This window comes from Anolis sagrei, chromosome 5, assembly GCF_037176765.1.
Source record: "Anolis sagrei isolate rAnoSag1 chromosome 5, rAnoSag1.mat, whole genome shotgun sequence".
In the NCBI taxonomy this organism is placed as follows: domain Eukaryota; kingdom Metazoa; phylum Chordata; class Lepidosauria; order Squamata; family Dactyloidae; genus Anolis; species Anolis sagrei.
In genome coordinates this window covers 62,122,528-62,140,650 of record NC_090025.1, presented here as the reverse complement: position 1 = coordinate 62,140,650, position 18,123 = coordinate 62,122,528, and the positions used below count along the sequence as shown (strand labels likewise).

At 40.0% G+C, this 18,123-nt stretch overlaps 1 protein-coding gene across 3 annotated transcripts in view; it reads left to right on the top strand.

Annotated features, from left to right (window-relative positions):
• The window catches only part of ASB5 (ankyrin repeat and SOCS box containing 5), a 40,558-nt gene extending 28,516 nt beyond the window's left edge, over nucleotides 1–12,042 (top strand). For all 3 annotated transcript variants that reach the window (XM_060778686.2, XM_060778687.2, XM_060778688.2), the window contains 4 exons: nucleotides 1,215–1,365; nucleotides 1,578–1,712; nucleotides 2,425–2,616; nucleotides 10,559–12,042. In XM_060778686.2, coding sequence (XP_060634669.1) covers nucleotides 1,215–1,365; nucleotides 1,578–1,712; nucleotides 2,425–2,616; nucleotides 10,559–10,686 — 606 coding nt within the window. In that variant the 3' untranslated portion in view covers nucleotides 10,687–12,042. The remainder of the gene's footprint in view (nucleotides 1–1,214; nucleotides 1,366–1,577; nucleotides 1,713–2,424; nucleotides 2,617–10,558) is intronic.
• Nucleotides 12,043–18,123: the final 6,081 nt, after the last annotated feature.

Sequence of the window (18,123 nt, the reverse complement as noted above, 5' to 3'; positions counted from 1 at the left end):
GACTTTCCCCATGGTTCTTCTTCTTTTTTATGTAAATTATTTTTATTGTTCACTTTACAAAATACAAAGTTAAAGGAATACTATTGAATATTTATACCTCAGTATGATCAAGTGTGAAATCATTTTCCCCTGGTTTCTCCAGCTATTTTCTAGTCTAAACACAATACAGAAATAGTTTGACAGTAGTTCAGTCTAACCTCCTGTCTAAGGTTCTCAAAAGTACTCATTTTGTTTTCTTCATCATCCTGTATTCCATTTTACATCATTTCCTCTCTTTCTCCCTCCCCCCTCTCCCCCGGGAGCAGTTTACTAATCTTGCTGTGCTTATTATAATTGTTACATTATGAGGATAGTCTTATTTCATTCCTTATATTTATCTTTCCCCTTTATTCTGGAAATGAGACCCTTCTGATTTGCCTTCCAGGTCTTTCTGGTTTGGCCCATCCTAGTATAACGTTTACTTTCACTAATATAGTCATGCAGTAGGTAGTCAGTTAGATATTTATACCAAGTTTTTGTATCTCATTTTTTGGTCCTTCCAGCCTAGGGCAACTGAGGCTTTAATTGCATCTAACATGTATTTTATTATTTCCTCCCATTCTTTAAGTCTTCCATTGCCCTTGCATTTTTTTGTACAAAAAATTGTGCCTTGTTCCAATCTATTTTTATCCCCAACAGCTCCTCCATTTCCTTCTTAATTATTTTATGGAATCTTTGTATTTTTTCACATTCCCACCACATGTGGGTGTATGTTCCAGTTTTTCCACTGTTATGCCAACACTGTTTTGGGGAGATTCTTGTTATATAAGCCAATTACATGGAAGTTCTATACTATTTTGTAAGTATTTTCCATTCCATTTCCTTAAACTTTAAATGTTAAATTTTATTAATTGATTTTATCCAATTGTCTATTTCTCTCTCTCTACAACTTAATTCCTACTTCCAGACTTCTATCAGGGTGTATTTTGTGTTGTATTGTTTTCTCGTGATTATTTTGTATATGGTTCTTCTTGGCACATATGTGGATTTATTCATACAATAGCTGTAGTTGCTCTTTGCTACAAGCTGTTTTGGTAGACATTCCATTCCTACACTGCATTTTCTCAGCAACAAAGACTTTTAAAAGAGATAGAAGAATCTTAAACATTTCCCATGTAGAAATATAGTATATAAGCAAGTATGTTTTTCTGACTCAGACATATTCATTGTTTTAGGTGAATGCTACGACGATTGATGGAATGACCCCCCTCTTCCATGCATGCTCAAGAGGAAGTGCGCCTTGTGTAGAGCTTCTTTTGGAGTATGGGGCCAAAGCTCAGTGGGAGACATGTCTTCCTTCTCCGACCCATGAAGCAGCCAGCAGAGGTATGAAACCAGAACAACAGAATAGATCAAGAATAGATCAAGAATTGCATCTAGCTTCAAAAATGTATCCTCGCTCCTCAATCCTTCCTCAATCCTTCTGCCTTATGTAGCATGCCTGAAATATGAGGCTACATGCGAAAAGATCATATATAAGTGCTTTAAATAAGTGCAGTGTCTTGTTTGGAAAATTAGTTCCATTCTCTTTTGAATAGGCCATAGTGATTGCCTGGAACTGCTGATCTCTTGGGGCATAGATGTTGACCAAGATATTCCTCACCTCGGAACCCCGCTATATGTGGCTTGCATTTCACAGCACAAACAATGTGTCCGGAAGCTTCTTTATTCAGGTATGTATGTTTAAAAGCTTCCTGTTCACTGTGGGTTTCTCACCACCCTCAAAAACAGAATTAATAATTAAGTTCAGTAACCTTGATACTGTTTTAATTATCACTTTTTTGTTCAACCTAATTCTTTAATCAGTTCTCATTGATCAAGTGAGATTATTCTTGTTGAGACTATCAATTAGTTTTAGGCCTGTGATTTGACTGTGGGTTCTATACTGCCCTGCATGCAGCGTGTTTGTGTCAATTTTGAGCCCATTGTCTAAGATAGACCAGGGCTTCTTAAACTTTTTGCATTCACAACCCCTTTCTGTCTGAAAAAGTATCTTCTGCAGCGTCCACTGTAAACAGTGCACAATATATTCATGTGAAAGTTTAAAACAGCCATTAGATGATGTTCAAAAATCTTTTACTGTTCTGAAAATTTTCATGACCCCACAACTGAGCTAAGGTAACCCCATTTTAAGAAGCAATTGTCTAGATGACCCAGGAGTGTATACTCCAGAATTTTCTGGAAACTCCAAAATATTTCCTGACCTTGCTCAAAGTTGGTTTTAAAAAAAGTAGGACAGGAACCACTGGTCAGAAGCCGTTATGCATGGTGGGGACAAACAGTGGTCTATTCAAGATGGGTTTGGGATTTTTTCGCCAGTGGAAAAACCTTTGTGACAATTCATTAGACATTCTCTTCCCCTCTTTTTTTTCAATGAATCAATAGGTGCAAATGTACAAAAAGGGAAATTTTTGGAAACCCCATTACATGCAGCTGCAAGGCAATCCAATGCAGAAATAATAAGCATGCTTCTTGACTTTGGGGCTGATATAAATGCCAAAAATACAGAGTTTGAACGACCTATAGATGTAGCTTCTCCCAGCACTTTGGTGGAAAGAGTATTGCTTCTTCATGAAGGTAAGATGATGGGTGACTGAATGTATCTCCATATGTGTATATACATATGTGTGTGTGTGTACATGCCTTTAAGCCTCCTTCTACACTGCCACATATAATCCAAATTATCTACTTTGAGCTGTATTATATGGCAATGTAGACTCTTATAATCTAGTTCAAAGCAGATAATGTGGATTGTCTGCTTTTATAATTTGGATTTTTATGGCAGTGTAGAAGGGCAGTTCGAAAACATGTAAATGTGAGTAGATCAATAGGTACCGCTCCGGCGGGAAGGTAACGGCGCTCCATGCAGATGCAGTCATGCCGGCCACATTTTTTATTTGTCGTGTCAGAGCAACCAGTCCATTATATATTACATTTCTAACAGAACAAAGCAAACAGACAGAAAAATACACATCTTGTGAGTTTGGTAGTTGGTTAAATGTCCTTTGGGGGGGACATGAAAGAAGCCTCCTCGCAGGATTGCAAGACATCCGGGCGTCCCCTGGGCAACGTCTTCGTAGACGGCTGATTCTCTCGCCACAGAAGCGACCAGCATGCATGCCGGCCACATGACCTTGGAGATGTCTACGAACAACGCTGGCTCTTCGGCTTAGAAATGGAGATGAGCACCACACCCCAGAGTCAGACATGACTGGACTTAATGTCAGGGGACTACCTTTACCTTTACCTAGAAGGGCTCTCAGTCACCTGCTGACTTTTGGTGACTTACCAAATTTCATGGTGGTTTTTTTTTTTAAGGCAAGGAATATTCAGAGGTGTTTGGGCCAATTCTTTCCTCTGAAATATAGCATATACGGTAGCACTTGTTATTCATTTGCAGTCTTCCATCCATCTAGGCCCCCTGGTGGTACAGCAGATTAAACCACTGAGCTGCTGAACTTGCTGACCAAAAGGTCAGCAGTTTGAATCCGGGGAGCAGGATGAGCTCCCGCTATTAGCCCCAGCTTCTGCCAACCTAGCAGTTCGAAAACATTCAAATGTGAGTACATCAATAGGTACTGCCTTGGCAGAATGGTAATGGCGCTCCATGCAGTCATGCTGGCCACATGACCTTGGAGGCATCTATAGACAACGCCGGCTCTTCAGTTTAGAAATGGAGATGAGGAGAAGAGGAGAGAGCCGGAAAGGGAAGGGAGCCGAGGGGGCCGTGGCAAGAGACATGAACGCGAAGGAAGAAAAGGAAGACGCGGGGGAAAGGAAAGCCGAAGGAGGCATCTAGGGAGGCATCCAAGGAGCCCCGAAGGGGGAAGCCACATTATCAAACCGGAGCGCAGTGAATACGACGCAGCGCAGTAGAACGGAAAACGCGACAGTGGAGGAGACAAACCGCGAATCCACCCCTCCCCAACGAAATCCCCCCACCCACCGCCCCCGCCGCCTCCCGGCGGCCCCCTGTCACCCCCCCATCACCCTCTGCCATCCTCTGACCTCTGCCCTGCCCTTCCTCAGCGGCGACTCGGCGAACAGTGGAGGCTGGCCTGGCCTGCCCCCTGGGATGTGAAGCGGAGGAGGAGAGTGCAGGAGACGCCAGAGAGAGAAGGGAATCGAAACTGAAAGAGAATTGCACCAACCTCGCGAGGAGTCGCAATCTCGCGAGTGGAGGGTATCCCTCACGGGAAGAAGAAAGAGAAGAAGGAGAGAAGGGAGATCCTTGGAGGAAGGAAAAGGAAAGAAGAAAGAACGATAGAAGAAGGTTGGGGAGAAAGAAGAAAGGAGAAGAAAGGAGTAAGAAGGGAAGAAAGAGAGAGTTGGGAGAAGGAAGGAAAGAGAGAGTAAGAACGGAGGGATAGTGGCAGGAGAATAGTAGAGGAAAGCTTGAGAGCACCAAGGAAAAGGAAAGGAGAAGAGTAAAGTAAGAACTGGGAACGGAATATAGACGGAATAAGGAGAAATAGAGGAAAGGAGCAGAAAGTGAAAGGAGAAACAGCAGAGTAGAAAGAACTGAAATAGAAATTAAGAAACGAAGAAGGCATCTAGAGGGAGAAGGAAAAAAAAATCAATACACAAATATGTCAGTACAAAAAAAGACAGAGAAGATGGAAAAGGAAAAAGACAAGAAAGGAGGAGGAAAGAAAGAGGCGCCAAAGGAGACACCAACCGAGGAACCAAATCTGAGAGACATCCTGAAAGAAATAACAAAACTCCATACAGTGGTTAAAGAAATGCAAGAAAAACAGGACAAACAGAATATTGCTCTGAAGGAGGAACTGAAAGGAGAAATAAAAGAGATGAAGAAAGACATAAAAGAGGAGTTACATCTAACATTAAACAGAGAAATGAATGCAGTGAGAGAAGATGTAACTAGACTAAAACAAGAAAATGTGACACTAAAAAACGAAAATGAACGTTTCAAGGAACAACAACTGGACATGAAAAAGAAAATGGAAACAATGGAGGGGGAGTTCAGAACAATGAAACATCAACAGGAGGCACAAGAAATGAAAGAAAAAGAATTCCAACTACGATTTCGCAACATAGAAGAAGAGGAGAATGAAAACATCAAAGAAATAATATCAGAGTTGGTGGCCCCGATAGAGAAAAGGAATCCAGAGGCAATAGAAAAGACCATTGACAGGGTTATGAGAGTGAACTCTAACTATGCAAAAAAGCATAAAGTACCCCGAGATGTTTTGGTGCATTTCACAAAGAAAAGTGCTAGAGATGAGGTACTCAGAGAAAACGCAAAATCACCAATAATCTTCAAAGGAAATAAAATTGCAATTCTAAAAGAGATCCCCATAACAATATTAGAAAAAAGAAGAAAATATTTTTTTCTAACCGTCGAATTGAAAAAAAGAAATATTCGATTCAGATGGGAGAAAAAGGAGGGGATGATGATCACCTGGAAGGATACAAAACACTGGGTCACCTCCGAAGCAGAAGCGAAGGCCTTTTGGGGAAAAATCCAACGAGATGAAGGGAGAGATGCACAGACACCAGAAATAAGAAAGGAGACTGATACACCGACACTAGAACGGAGAGAAGAAGATGAAGACGGTAGTGAAGAAGAATCCCCGACAGAAATCAACTTGATGAAGAAGAAGAGAAAAAGAGCGAGGAAGAAATCACCAAAAGTGCCACATCGACTGGACGACTCAGAAGAGACTGTGAAAGGAACCGAAAATAAGGTAATAATAAGGAAACTTAAATGGATCAAAGAATTAAAATAATAACCCAGAATGTTAATGGACTTAACTCTCCAAGTAAGAGAAAGAAAATCTGGCATGGACTAAATAAGGAGAAATGTGAAATAACGTGTATACAAGAAACTCATATCTTGGGAAAACATGCTGCTTACTTGGAGCAGAGCAGATTAGGAAAAGTATTCTATGCATGTAGCGGGGAAAAAAAAAGAGGGGTCGCTACGTATGTTAGGGAGAAATTGACCCCAGAACTAGCCTTTAAGGACGGGGAGGGAAGAATTCTGGGAGTAATGGTAAACATAAATGGAATTAAAACACTTGTATGCAACATATATGCGCCTAATGGAGGGAAGGTGAAATTTGCACAAAAATTAAGGAATTATGTAGTAGGGCAAGAGTACGATGAATTACTGATCATGGGAGATTTCAATGGGGTCCTAGACAACCAGAAAGATAAGACAACCAAAAAAGGACGGAAGTCTACAGGTACAACAGGGATCCTCCCAAGATCCTGCACCCAAGTGCTATCAGAACTGGACTTGGTAGATATATGGAGACTACAGCATAAACATGAGTCAAATTACACCTTCTTCTCCAATCGCCATCAAATATGGTCGCGTATCGACATGATATGGTGCACGAAATCACTAGCAGACAAGGTAAAGAATTCTAAAATACTCCCAATTATAACATCAGACCATGCCCCAGTCCTATTGACAATTCAAGGTAATAAAAGGGAAGGAACAACATACAACTGGATACTGAATGAACATCTAATCAAAGGAGAGTTTAACCAAAAGAGATATAATGGATTACTAAAAGAATTTTTCACTATAAATAAGGAAAAAGATACCGCCTTAGAGATTATCTGGGATGCCTCTAAGGCTTACATGAGAGGACAATTTATTGAACATGCGGCTAGAGAAAAGAAAAGGAAAAAAACAGAGTATGAGAAACTTAGGTTAGATCTAGAACAAGCGGAAAAACAATCAAAATTGAACCCTCTGAATAAAAAATTGCAATATCAAACAGAGCTATTAAGGAAACAATTGAACACCTTAGATTTAGAAGAGATGGAAAAAAAACTAAAATATGTAAAGCAAGGATATTTCGAAAAGGCCAATAAGGTGGGTAAGTGGCTGGCTAGGAAACTAGCCACAAAAAGACAATCCCGTAGAATAACTCAAATAGTAGTAGAAGGAGAAACTTTCCATAAAACACCGGAAATACTGGAGAAGTTTGTATTATACTATAAAAAGCTATATGCGGAAGAGTCGATACCAAAAGAAAAAGTGATGCAATACCTGGGTAGACAGAATATAACAAAAATAACCGAAACCCAAAGAGAAAAATTAAATAGAAAAATCACGAAGGAAGAGCTACAAAAAACCATAAAAAACCTCCCACTACATAAAGCACCCGGCCCAGATGGGTTCACCACAATATATTATAAAACCTTTATAGAACATCTAACTAACCCCTTATGAACGTGATGAACAAGGTACTAGAGGAGGGCATAATCCCGGATACATGGAAATTAGCCAACATAACCTTAATACATAAAGAGGGCACAGACAGCACTAAGACCCAAAATTATAGACCAATTTCTCTCCTCAACAATGACTATAAAATATTTACCAGCATTCTTGGGAATAGACTGAAAGAGATATTGTCAGACAGGGTAGAGGAAGAGCAAAAAGGCTTCTTACCAAGGCGCCAAATAAGGGAGAACATAAGGATAATACTAGACGCAATTGAGTATTATGACAAAAATATTAGCAAAGAAGTAGCATTCCTCTTCCTGGACGCCGAAAAGGCGTTCGACAACGTCAACTGGTTCTTTATTAAAGAAACGTTAAAAGAGATGGATACAGGATACAACTTTAATAAAGCAATAGAAGCCCTTTATTCACAGCAATGGGCAAGAATAGTGATTAATGGTCAGCCATCCCAGAGGTTTAACATCGAAAAAGGAACCAGACAGGGCTGCCCTTTATCTCCCCTTATCTTTATCCTAACTTTAGAACTGTTATTAAACAATATAAGAAAGAACGAAAGCCTTAAAGGCCTAAACATAAAGAACCACAGGTTCAAGATACGAGCTTTCGCAGACGATATTGTATGTGTGATGGAAGATCCTCTCAACACAATGGAAAATTGGTGGCAGGAATTGGAATCATATGGCTCTGTGACAGGATTTAGAATCAACAAAGTGAAAACTCAAATGTTGATAAAAAATATCAATAGAAAGAAAGAAGAAGAACTCCGAAAAAGAACTGAAGTCAGAATAGTCCAAAAAGTAAAATATCTAGGGGTCATCCTAACAACGAAAAATGCCCAGCTGTACAAAAATAATTATGAATCAAAGTGGTTAAAGATCAGAGAGAAATTAAAAAGATGGGAAACACTACATCTATCCCTTTTAGGAAGAATAGCAGCCATACAAATGAATGTCCTCCCCGACATGCTTTATCTTTTCCAGACCTTGCCCATTATTAAAACAAAAAAAACGTTTGAAAATTGGCATAAAGACATCAAAAAATTCATTTGGAAGGGAGGGAAGCACAGAATAAATTTTACTAATCTCTGTGACAGCAAGAAAAGAGGTGGCCTTGCTCTACCTAATCTACATCTTTACCACGATGCAGCAGCACTCTGCTGGGTAAAGGAATGGATAAATCTTAAAGATGAGAAAATGCTAGCCCTGGAGGGGCACGATTTGATGCAAGGCTGGCACAACTACTTATGGAGAGAAAAAGCAAAAAAGGAAAGGAACTTTAAAAATCATTTTGTAAGGGCCCCACTCATTCAAATCTGGGAAAGCTATAAAAACAAATTACACTCAAAAGTCCCTCTATGGTTCTCCCCAAACGAAGCCAGTCAAATCAGAGGTGCCAGTAGAGAAAAATGGCTAACCTATAAGGAGATACTAAAAAGAACCCCAAATGGACTTGTCCTAAAGACCCAAGAAGAATTAAAAGAACATGACACCACTCTCTCATGGTTTCAGATCCACCAGATGAAAGAAAGCTATATGATGGATCAAAGAATAGGTTTTGAAACAGAAGAGTCCACTTGGGCTAAAATCATACAAGCGGAAAGCAAACACATACGAAAAATATACCAACTCCTGCTCAGATGGGAAACGGAAGGAGAACAAGTGAAAGATAATATGGTGAGATGGGCGAAAGATATAGGGCGCTCAATCAATCTTTCGGAATGGGAGGAAATTTGGGCAAAAAAAATAAAATATACATATTCCAATGACTACAAAGAGAATTGGTTTAAATTATTTTATAGATGGTACCTCACCCCGGAACAGCTAGCCAAATTTAGCAAAGGGAAGTTGCAGGGAAAATGTTGGAAATGCGAAAGATATACTGGAACCTTTATACATATGTGGTGGGGGTGTAAGAAGGTGAAAGCCTTCTGGCGTGCAATACATAAAGAAACAGAAAAAATCTTAAAAAAGAAATTCTCTCTTAAACCTGAATATTTCTTACTAGGTATTACCGATTTTAAGATGGACAGTAATGAAAATAAAATCTTTTTTCACCTTTCGACAGCTGCCAGAATCCAACTGGCAAGCCTCTGGAAATCCAAAGAGATCCCTTCAATAGAACAATGGATGTTAAAAGTGTATGATGTCATGAATATGGACCTATTGACAGAAAGATTAACAGCTAATAGTGACAAGAGGAAAAACACAGACTGGAGTAATTTTATAGACTATATAGAGAAGAAGAATTTAGACCTAAAGAAGTTGTAACACACCTCGATTTTTGTTATGCTAAACAAAAAATGATGTTGTATAATAGAAGTAACACCTCTCTGTTCTACCTGGAAGTACTGTAGTGTTTTTTAAAGTCTTCCCTTCCCCCCTCCCCTCGATGTGTCTCCCCCCACTTCCCCTCCCCCCACCACACCTTGTCGAGTCGGTACACCCCCCCCAACGTTGCCCATTGCCCCATCCTACCCCGCGTTACCCTCCCCCCCTTTCTCCAAAGTCCGTCTGTTTTTAAACTATGTTTGTATGCAAAAAACTTTCCAATAAAGATATTCAAAAAAAAAAAAAAAAAAGAAATGGAGATGAGCACCACCCCCACAGTTGGACACGACTAGACTTAATGTCAGGGGAAACTTTTACCTATCCAACTATTAACCAGGGATGACAGTGCTTAGCTTCCAAGATCAGACAGGATTCTTTTTCCTTATGATTTCTAGGCAGTGTGTGTGTGTATAACCACTTCAGTAGTAATTATGACAGATGCTTGAGAAAAAGTGTTTCATTTTCTATCACTTCTGCTGGGCTTTGGATTAATTTTGCAGAGACCCAATACTTCTCTTTCTTGGTGTTATCTTATTTATTAAGATGGGAGACTAACCAACTTTGCCCTTTAACTTCTGTATTCCAGACTATATGATGAATATTGACATTTTTAGCATTTTAATTTTCAGGGAAACCAATTTCTGCGTGCTCTCTTTTTCTCAGTGTCATCTTATCTTCAATTACTAGCCATTTTCCATTGTGTTCTTGCTGAACTTTCACAGAGAGATTTCTTAGGTGATTATTTCATTGAATTCCTCAGTGCTTCTCATGGTGACTGCTATAAAATCGAGTGGGGGAGCAGTCCTGGAAAAACTGGAGGGCACATTAATAGAAAGCTGAAACACTTATATCAAAAACACTCTTAAAATATCAATTCAAGTGTCCTACAGAAAGCTGTAATTTTGTAAAAAAAAATGCATTGTAAATTCTTGAGGGCATTGAATTTCCACTTTATATTCCCTTTCAGCTACTCCGTGTTCTCTTTGCCAGTTGTGCCGGCTACGCATTCGAAACTACATCGGGAGAGCCAGATTGCATCTTGTACCACAACTTCAGTTGCCCACAATACTGAAAGATTTCTTACAGTATAGATAAATGTAGTGACTAGCTTTGTAGTACTTGAAGAAAAAGTATTTTATGTTATGTTCCATGTTGGGATGGGAAAGGGGAATGTGTGTCTAAACTAAGGATACATCTACACCATGGAATTAATGCAGTTTGACACTAGTAACTGTCGTGGCTCAATGCTATGGTATTATGGGAGCTGTAGTTTCACCTGTCTATAGCCTTCTGTGTCGAAGAGTGCCAATGCCTCACCAAACTACAACTCCCTGAATTGCATAGCATTGAGTCTTGACAGTTAAAGTGGTGTCAAACTGTATTAATTCTACAGTGTGGATGCGACCTAAGTTTTATATACTTATGTATATATAGCAATTAAAATTATAATCCCGACAGTATTTGGGATCCTTGAGCAACCCAATGATAAGGCGCTAATATATTTAAGTATGACAGAAATCATTCATATCCTCAAAGCATGTTACATACTGCACTGTAGCATTTAATGATGATCAAACAAAGGCTGTACTTTGCACTGAGAATGTACAGTTGTTCTTGTAAGGATATTATTGTCTCTTCTCTGATTATTTTTATATTTGAGGCAGCATGACATTTTCCTAGCAGTGTCACATCGGCAGTTGGCAATTTTTGCAATTCTTTCCTCTCACCCATCCTTTGTAGAAAGGAGGACTTACTAATTCTTCCCTTACGCCATCTTCTGAGCACAACTGGGGAAGAATACCGTCATTTCTTTTTCTCTTTCTGAACATCTAGTTTAAGTGAGAGTTCAGTTCATTTAAATACTGTTGCCCCCTCAAAGTGGCATTAGTTGTCAGGAGCAATAGCTTTTTAGTGGGCTTATAACCCAAGGGGGATCTACATTGTACAAATAATGCAGTTTGACATCATCTTTACTGCCATGGCTTAATGATAAGGAATCATGGGAGTTATAGTTTGGCGGGGCAACAGCTCACTGTGGCAGAAAAGGCTAAAGACCTCATAAAATTACCATTCCCATGATTTCATAGCATTGAGCTATGGAAGTTAAAATAGTGTCAAACTACTTTTATTCAACACTGTAAACACACCCTTATTTAAAGACTTAAGTGAAATGATGTTAATATCTAACACCAAAATTCTCATGATATTGTGCTGTGATGGGAGGAGGAAAGAGTTTGGTCTGGTACAATCTACACAAGGTATTTTGTTCTTACATTTTAATTATTGTTTGGTTTTGTTGTATTCTGGTTCAGGATGTTTGTTATGTACGCATCTAGAAATGTGATGTCTCTAATATATATATCTATAAAATCTGAAAGATAATATAAATAAGTGTGTCATTTTTCTTCCTGTCCTCCCTGCTTAAGCAGTTAATAAAGCAGATGCTGTGTATTCATTTCTCTTCTTCCATCTTTAGTCAGCTAGTCATTGTCATGAGGGCATTCAGAGATAGTCTGAATAGTCCAATCCTATACATTTTTACTTAGATACAAGATACACATGGTTTGCTTCTTGGTAAGTATGCATGATCAAAATCAGTTCGTGTCAGTACATCTCAAATGCCACCCATGCACCTTAGAAAGAAAAACATCCTGGTGAAGTCTTATCATATTTTAAAGACGTTAAGTATTGTTTTTAACGTGGACTATTAGATTATTGATAGCACGATAACAGTTTCATCTTGATTTTAGCTATCTACATACATAAAAGTCAAAGTATGTATGTATATGTACATACCACAGTGAGTTTCGCTAGGTGAAGTGGCCCTTTGTGATGTCACTGGGAAAGTGTATGAGGGAAAGTGAGGGATGTAAAAAAGAAAGGCAGAAGAGAGGGATAAGATGTATGAGGGAAATGGAGGAATGATAGAACCACAAAGAGAGCTGTCCACTGTTGAAATGGAGATATTGTGCAGTAAGCCTTCTCAGAGCTGGACACGGGAAAAAGTAGGTCCTAACGACATTTGGGCAACACCAGGTATATAAGCCAGCGATTACTACAGTCACTGTATGCATTCTCCCCCTCTACAGACACAACCACAGATAGATAAAACATGTGGCGTAATGTAAAATAAACCATGTTTGATCAGCCCACACACTGTCTTGCCAGAGAAAGAAAATATGGCACGTAGATGAACAATGAATAACAAGTAGTTTACTCTTCATAGTTCAGAACAACATATGTACAATGTGATCAGTTGTATCAACTCACATAATGTCCTTTTATGAGCGATTTAAAATGGTCTTTCTTTGTCCATGTAGATAAACTCCTTCGGCAGCTCATGAAATGAGAGCACACTCCAAACACTGTCTCTCTCTGATTCTCCCTCTTTGCTGCTCCAAGCACCTGCATAGTTCCATCCTGAACAAAACTGTAACAGTATTCAAAAGTCCCAGGCTCAGCCTGCTCCGCGGGCATAGCCTGACCAATCAGCTTCATACATCTTATTTTACAGTTGGCACACACTCATTAATTCTTTACAAGCTCCAACAAAACACACCACTGGGAACCCAAGTATCCTATATTGTCTCACAACGCATGAAAATATGATTAATGATGTTTTTCTCTCATGTATCCTCTACATTAGACCTGCACAACATATGGCTGACGGGCCACTTGTGGCTTGTCAAAGGATTTCAGGTGGGCGGCGAAAAATGTAGAGGATGTAAAAGAAAGTAAAGCTGTAAGGAGTGCTTGCTGTGTCTGGCAGTAGGAGAGCGTGGGAACTGTCTGAGATCCAAGGGACGTGAAGAGAAATGCGTCTCTCCTCCTTTCTAAGCCCCATATAACAGCAAGGGGGCTTTCTCTTCCCCTTGCCCAATTGCTCATGCAAGAGCTTGTGGCATGCATACAAGGCACACTGAGAATTCCTTCCGGGGAATTAAACCAGCCAACAACAAGCAAACACTTCCAGAGGAGTGAGCCAATGAAGCTTGTGAGCCTCTACCCACTCTGGAAACTGGGCTCAATTTTATGGAAGCCTAGGAATGATAGTTTGGCAAGGCACTAAAAGCCTATCTGCAGCCTGAAGAAGTTGTGCCTATCTGGACAAAGAGAAGGAGTCTAATGTCTACACAGAGCTTGTAAACATTACTTTTGAGCTGCAACTCCTATAATCCTCAGCCCACTCTGGTCACTGACCTTGCTGGATGAAGGAGTCTAGGAATTATAGCCCAAAAGTGAGATTATCAGGGACTGTTGATATAGGAATTCCTAATGTGATCAGATTTTCCTATTTCAGTGTCATGGGAACATCTATATTTTAGAATTAATGCAGTTTGGTGCCACTTCAATTACCATGGCTCAATGCTATTGAGTCCTAGGAGTTGTCATTTGGTGCTAGATGGGCGCTAAAAATATATCTGTGGCCTTAAGACATTTAGCCTATTTTGATATTGGTCCCGATCTACTGCCAGGTTGTGCAGGTCAGCTCTATATTGATTATACAGGGTGATGCACACAAATCTCCACTTCTTCCAATAGCTTTGTGAGCTATATTAAGTGGAAAAGGCATATAACTATGGGTAACTCCTGGTTATGTTTGCATTTAAAATTGGTATAACACTTTTTGATGGCATTCGTTAAAAAAGCGAAAATTTTAGACAGGTAAGTAGAAACAGCCACTTAATAGCAACCTGCTTCATGCAGACCCTTGATCTGTGCCTGTAACAAAAAAAATAAAATAAAATGACACATGGATGGGTCAAGCCACACTTTCTGAGACTGGCACACCTTAATTACTGCTTTAAAAAATCAGTATTTCATTTACCTATACAACTAGAGATATATATTTAATAGTAATCTGGTTTATGTTCAATCATTAACATAAGGAGGCAGAATTCACAGCTAGCTGCACATTTAACGTGTTACTAAGTCATTATCAATGCTACATTAATAGCAGTGCGTGCCAAGCAAAACGGCTCCTTCCACTGTGGTCATCATCCAAGCATCAACAAAATGGAACAACACAGAGTAATCTTGCTTCCAGCTACATTAAGCTGGTGAGGTAAATCAGAAACAATCCAAAGGCCACTGTTAAAGATTTGGGCTTTGCAAAATAGATTCCTTCTCCATAACAAAGGCTTGGGAGAAAGCCAAAGTAAACTGTGAATTCCTTCCTAAATGTCAGTCAGGACCTATGTGGCTTTGTTATTTGATACGGATCCTTTGCTTATTTTGTCTTTCATATTCATCCAAAGTGCTTACACTTACATGCTATTTTAAAAACAGCTTTTAATCAAATCCTTTACTAGTGGGATCTCTTCCAATTAGTTACAAGCAACTTCCACATACTTGGGCAAAGTGGGGATTCCTGCAGCTGTTTATTGTAGTCTGGCAAAAAAAAAAAAAAAAAAAAAAAACAACCCAGGCTTTGCATGGAATTGTAGGAGTTAAATTCAGGCACAAATCAGGGAGAAGTCAGACTTGGCCATGGTGGCCCACGCTCTGGTCATATCCCAAATCGATTACTGCAATGCTCTCTACATGGGGTTACCTTTGAAGACTGTTCAGAAAATTCAAATGATCCAATGGATTACAGCCAGGTTGATCACCAGAGTGGTGTATTGGGAGCATACAACTTCCCTGTTACGTCAGCTCTACTGGCTGCCTGCTACCGAGCACAGTTCAGAGTGCTGGCTTTAGCCTATAAAGCCCTAAATGGTTCTGGCCCAGCTTACCTGTTTTAATATATATTCTCCTATGAACCACCAAGGAGATTAAGATCATCTGGGGAGGCCCTGCTCTCAGTCCTGCCTCCTTCATAAGCGCATCTGGTGGCGATGAGAGACAGGGCCTTCTCCATGGTGGTCCCTCGGCTGTGGAACTCCCTCCCCAGTGATATCAGAGCAGCATCCCCTCTTCTGGCCTTCAGAAGGAAAGTGAAAACCTGGCTCTGGGTTCAAGCATTTGGAGATTAACTAAAGTGCAATAATAGCTATGGAATTATGTGCAATGACTCTTGGAACAGCCCCGGATTACAATTAAGGATGGTGTGATTTTTAATAGTGATTGCAATGTTTTATATGTTTTAATGTGCATTTTATTTTAATTTAAAATATTATTTTAACTGTTGTTGTCCAAAGGCATTCAATAGTTGCCACATGTAAAACCGCCTTGAATCCCCTTCAGGGTAGAGAAAGGTGGGATAGAAATAGAGCAAATAAATAAATAAATAAATAAATGCAGACTCATGGTCATCTGATAAATTGCATAGGATTTCTTAGGCAAGGAAGTCTCAGAGGCAGTTTGCTGTTTTCTTCCACTGAAATATTAAGTTTTCAGCACCTGATATTCTTGGTCCCACATTTGAAATCTGCCTAGCTTAGCTTCCAAGATCCAACAGAATCTGGTGCCTCCAAGATGTTTAGGCTCCTAAACACAGAGAAACTCAACTGTAAATAATCATCAAGTTACAGAATTAACCCATAAAATCAAGCCACATATGACAGAGGTGAGCAGCTTGAATGTGGAAACTAGTAGTCTTTTGGGACCTTGTCATAATTTGTTAACACAATCAAAACTATTATTAAACAAAGAGGGAATTGCCTCAGGTACCTGAGATCCTTCAGCTAGTCCTCCTTTCTGAATCTACTTGCTATGTCAGGATGACTGGCGGATAGATACAGTCTATTTTTACATTGGGGATAAGACAAATGGCTCCTCAACTGCTGGACTGCAACTTCCATTGTTTTTTCTGTCTAGGACTGATGTCCTAGCTGTCCAAACTCTTGAGCAGAGTTTTCCAAACAAGGCTCTTAATAACACTATTTTTGTTCCTGGGTTATAAATGTCATTTCTTTTTTAAAATGTGAGAAAGGTTTATTGAACTACAAATATTTTCATCTTGCAGCACATTTTGCGATTGTTTTCCAATGACTATCTTGTAGAACAGTGGTCCCCAAGATGTTTTGGCCTTCAACTCCCAGAAATCCTAACAGCTGGTAAGCTGGCTGGGATTTCTGGGAGTTATAGGCCAAAACACCTGAAGACCCACTGGTTGAGAACCATTGTAATAGAGTCTCAAGCAATTCAACATCAAGGGAACCACTGACCACATAGGGAAGCTGATGAGGAAACACAACATACAAACTATCTACAGACCCACTAAGAAAATCCAACAAATGCTTCGTTCAGCAAAGGACAAGAGCGATCCTCTCACCTCTGGAGGAGTCTACCATATGTTACAGTACTTAGAAAAAGGATCAACACCAAGTGTGTGTGTGAAAGAAAACCTTATACTGTTAATCATTATGTGCAGCTGCTAATCTAGGTCAGCTAGTAAATTTGAGCCACACCCGGTGGGGTATAACTGTGTCTTAGAATACAGTTTAGCTTTTGCTCTGAGGAGCTTATGCTCACAGCATTTTGCTCAACCATTTGCACTGCTCATTTGAAGGAAGATGAAGAAACCATGCTCTTTGCATTCTGTAATTCTTACAAGCACTATGTAAGTTTGTTGCAATGTTTATTGTGTATGCAACACTGCAAGTTTATGTTTTGACTCAGCTGATAAGAGTAGTTTTCTGTTCTTTTCCTCTTGCTTTTGTGCAAAGTTATTGTGTCTTTTGCATTGGATTAGTCTAAATTCCGCTTAAGCGTAACACCATATACCATGGAGTTGTAGGCAAGCCTACATAGGGACCACCAAATGCAGCGCCCAAACACGAATCAAGGAACATGAAGGGCACTGCAGACTACTTCAAACAGAGAAGTCAGCCATAACAGAGCACCCGATGAACCAACCTGGACACAGCATATTATTTGAGAACACAGAAATGCTGGACCACTCTAACAACCACCATGTCAGACTACACAGAGAAGCCATTAAAATCCATAAGCATGTGGACAATTTCAACAGAAAGGGGGGGGGGGGAACATGAAAATGAACAAAACCTTGCTACCAGTATTAAAAAAAACCAAACTAAAATCAGGACAGTAAATAAAGAATAACACTCAAACACAGGGAACTCCAGACAAGAAACAATCAGGGACAGCTAACCTCTCAACAAAGGATTCCCCCAGGCAGTAACAAACCTCACCTTGAAACTGCCAGGCCATCAAATGCTAATCAAGGTGGCCAGTTGAAACATTCACACCTAGCCAGGCCCGTAGGCAGGATTTCGTTTCGGGGGGGGGGGGGGGGGATTTTTTTCAGGGGGGGTTTCGGGGGGGCTGAGTTTCGGGGGGGGGCTGAGTCTGAGTGAAAGAGGGTCTAGCCTAGCAAACCTTTTGTATCATTACCCCAATACCCCCATGCATATGGGATATATTGATTATGGTGATCAGATCATGATATGAATAAACATAACAGTTTAAATAATGCACCAGTAAGGCCTTTTCACGAAGCACCATGATAATTTGGGGGGGGGGGGGGGCTGAAGCCCCTCAAGCCCCCCCCCCCCCCCCCCCCGGCTACATGCCTGCACCTAGCTCCAACAGACAAGAGTTCTTTCTCCCACCCTGGACTTTCCA